Source organism: Grammomys surdaster, unplaced genomic scaffold (genome assembly GCF_004785775.1).
Source record: "Grammomys surdaster isolate TR1022 unplaced genomic scaffold, NIH_TR_1.0 224, whole genome shotgun sequence".
Taxonomy (NCBI): Eukaryota; Metazoa; Chordata; class Mammalia; order Rodentia; family Muridae; genus Grammomys; species Grammomys surdaster.
This window is the reverse complement of record NW_021604669.1, coordinates 2,884,377-2,886,143: the sequence shown is the minus strand read 5'-3', so window position 1 is coordinate 2,886,143 and position 1,767 is coordinate 2,884,377. Positions and strand designations below refer to the sequence as shown.

General features: G+C 48.7%; 1 protein-coding gene across 1 annotated transcript in view; it reads right to left on the bottom strand.

Annotated features, from left to right (window-relative positions):
• Window positions 1–1,767, bottom strand: part of Col22a1 (collagen type XXII alpha 1 chain) — a 236,740-nt gene that overhangs the window by 174,904 nt on the left and 60,069 nt on the right. The window contains exon 7 of the mRNA XM_028773262.1: window positions 231–506. Within this exon, the coding sequence (XP_028629095.1) occupies window positions 231–506 (276 nt within the window). The remainder of the gene's footprint in view (window positions 1–230; window positions 507–1,767) is intronic.

Genomic DNA, 1,767 nt, shown 5'->3' with positions numbered 1-1,767 from the left:
GAGTGAGTGAGTGAGTGAGTGAGTGAGTGAGTGAGTGAGTGAGTGAGAAATTTGGACTCCAGAATGCTGCCTTCTGATTAAGAGTCCTCTCTCCTCAGAAAATCCATTTGATGATTCATTAATAGATTATAAATCGGAACTACAGATGTGGGGGAACACTGAGGCACCTAGAGTCTGAGGTCCCCTTCGGTAGCCCTGGCACTAACTTCAGGAGCCTCTCGGGTACTCACATCAATGGGCACGCTGTCATAGAGACGTTTGCCAATCACAGTCTTGCCCTGGATGTCGATGTTCTCCCTCTCCTCAATGGGCAGCGTCTGAACCAGCATACAGTCAATGTAGAGGGACACATTCTGGGCCTGGATGCTTAAAGCCATCTTGTGCCACTCACGGTCAAAGAGGTCATCAACTCGGGGGCCTCGGAAGACCACCCGGACAGCATCCTTCATGGCACCCACAGCGTTGTACTCAACTGCCTTGTTCTCACCATCCAGCCGGATAGATACCTAAGGAGTCAGACACAGAGAATCCTTGAACATCTACTATGTGCCCTGAACACCATGGGACAAAACATAGACAGAAGTGGGGAGGGCAGAGTCAGTGCTGAAGATGCTGGCACATCCCATTGTGACTCTCACCAAGATGCTCAGTGCTGTCTGGTCTGAGGTGGTCAGGTACCTTTCTGGGTACCTTTTTCCCCCTCAGCATGAGGATGTTAGTAGCCAATCTGCAGGCTGCGTAGTAATTAGACTGACTGTGCTCAGCACTAAGCAGAAGTCATGTATTCAGTGTGTGAAGAGGCTACTGGGATTTCTGTGAGACTTCCAGATGCCCAGTGAAGAGGGACTGAGGCATGGCACCAACCAGGAACCCTAACAAGCTTCTGGGTCTCTTAGAGTCCTTCTCTATAAAATATAAATGCCAAGTGCCAGTCTGTAAGCCAATGGGCAACCTCTCCTGTCTCTCATCTAGAGGACTCAACCGAAGCTCTAAAAGAATGAAGCCTCTTGATGGGTGTGGGCCTTGACTATCCCAGTCACTCCTGCCTTCACACTCAACCCTTTGCACAATCTTCTGGCACAGGCAGTGGTACTATTAGGAAGTGTGGCCTTTTTGGAGTAGGTGTGGCCTTGTTGGAGTAGGTGTGTCACTGTCAGCATGGGGTTTAAGACCCTTATCCTAGCTTCCTGGAAGTCAGTCTTCCACTACCAGCCTTCAGATGAAGATGGTGAACCCTCAGCTCTGCCTGCACCATGCCTGCCTGGATGCTGCCAGTCTCCTGTCTAGATGATAATGGACTGACCCTCTGACCTGTGAGCCAGCCCCAATTAAATGTTGTCCTTGTAGGAGTTGCCTTGGTCATGGTGCACAATCTTCTGGCACAGAGCAAGCACACAGGGTTGTCTAACTATTTGGCTCCTCTGGACCATAGTGTCACCTTCAAAGTTCATGTTCAAAGAATTGCACAAATACAATAACAAGCAAACAAACCCCACACAAAATTATCTCCTAACATTTTAAGTACATTTACAATTTCCATAATGATCTGTGGCTCCACATAGGCTACCACTGCAAGGACAGTCACTTTAGTTTGTTTTTTGGGAGATGAGTAGTTATGTTTTCAGTCATGCTCTCACTTCTTGCTCCCCTCCAGGATGAACACACCGTGTGACAGGGCAGCCAGGTATGAGGGACGTAGCAGTGAATGGGTTCAGACTTGGACAGTGCATGAACACAGGGCATTAAACAAGATTAGTCTTCACCTGC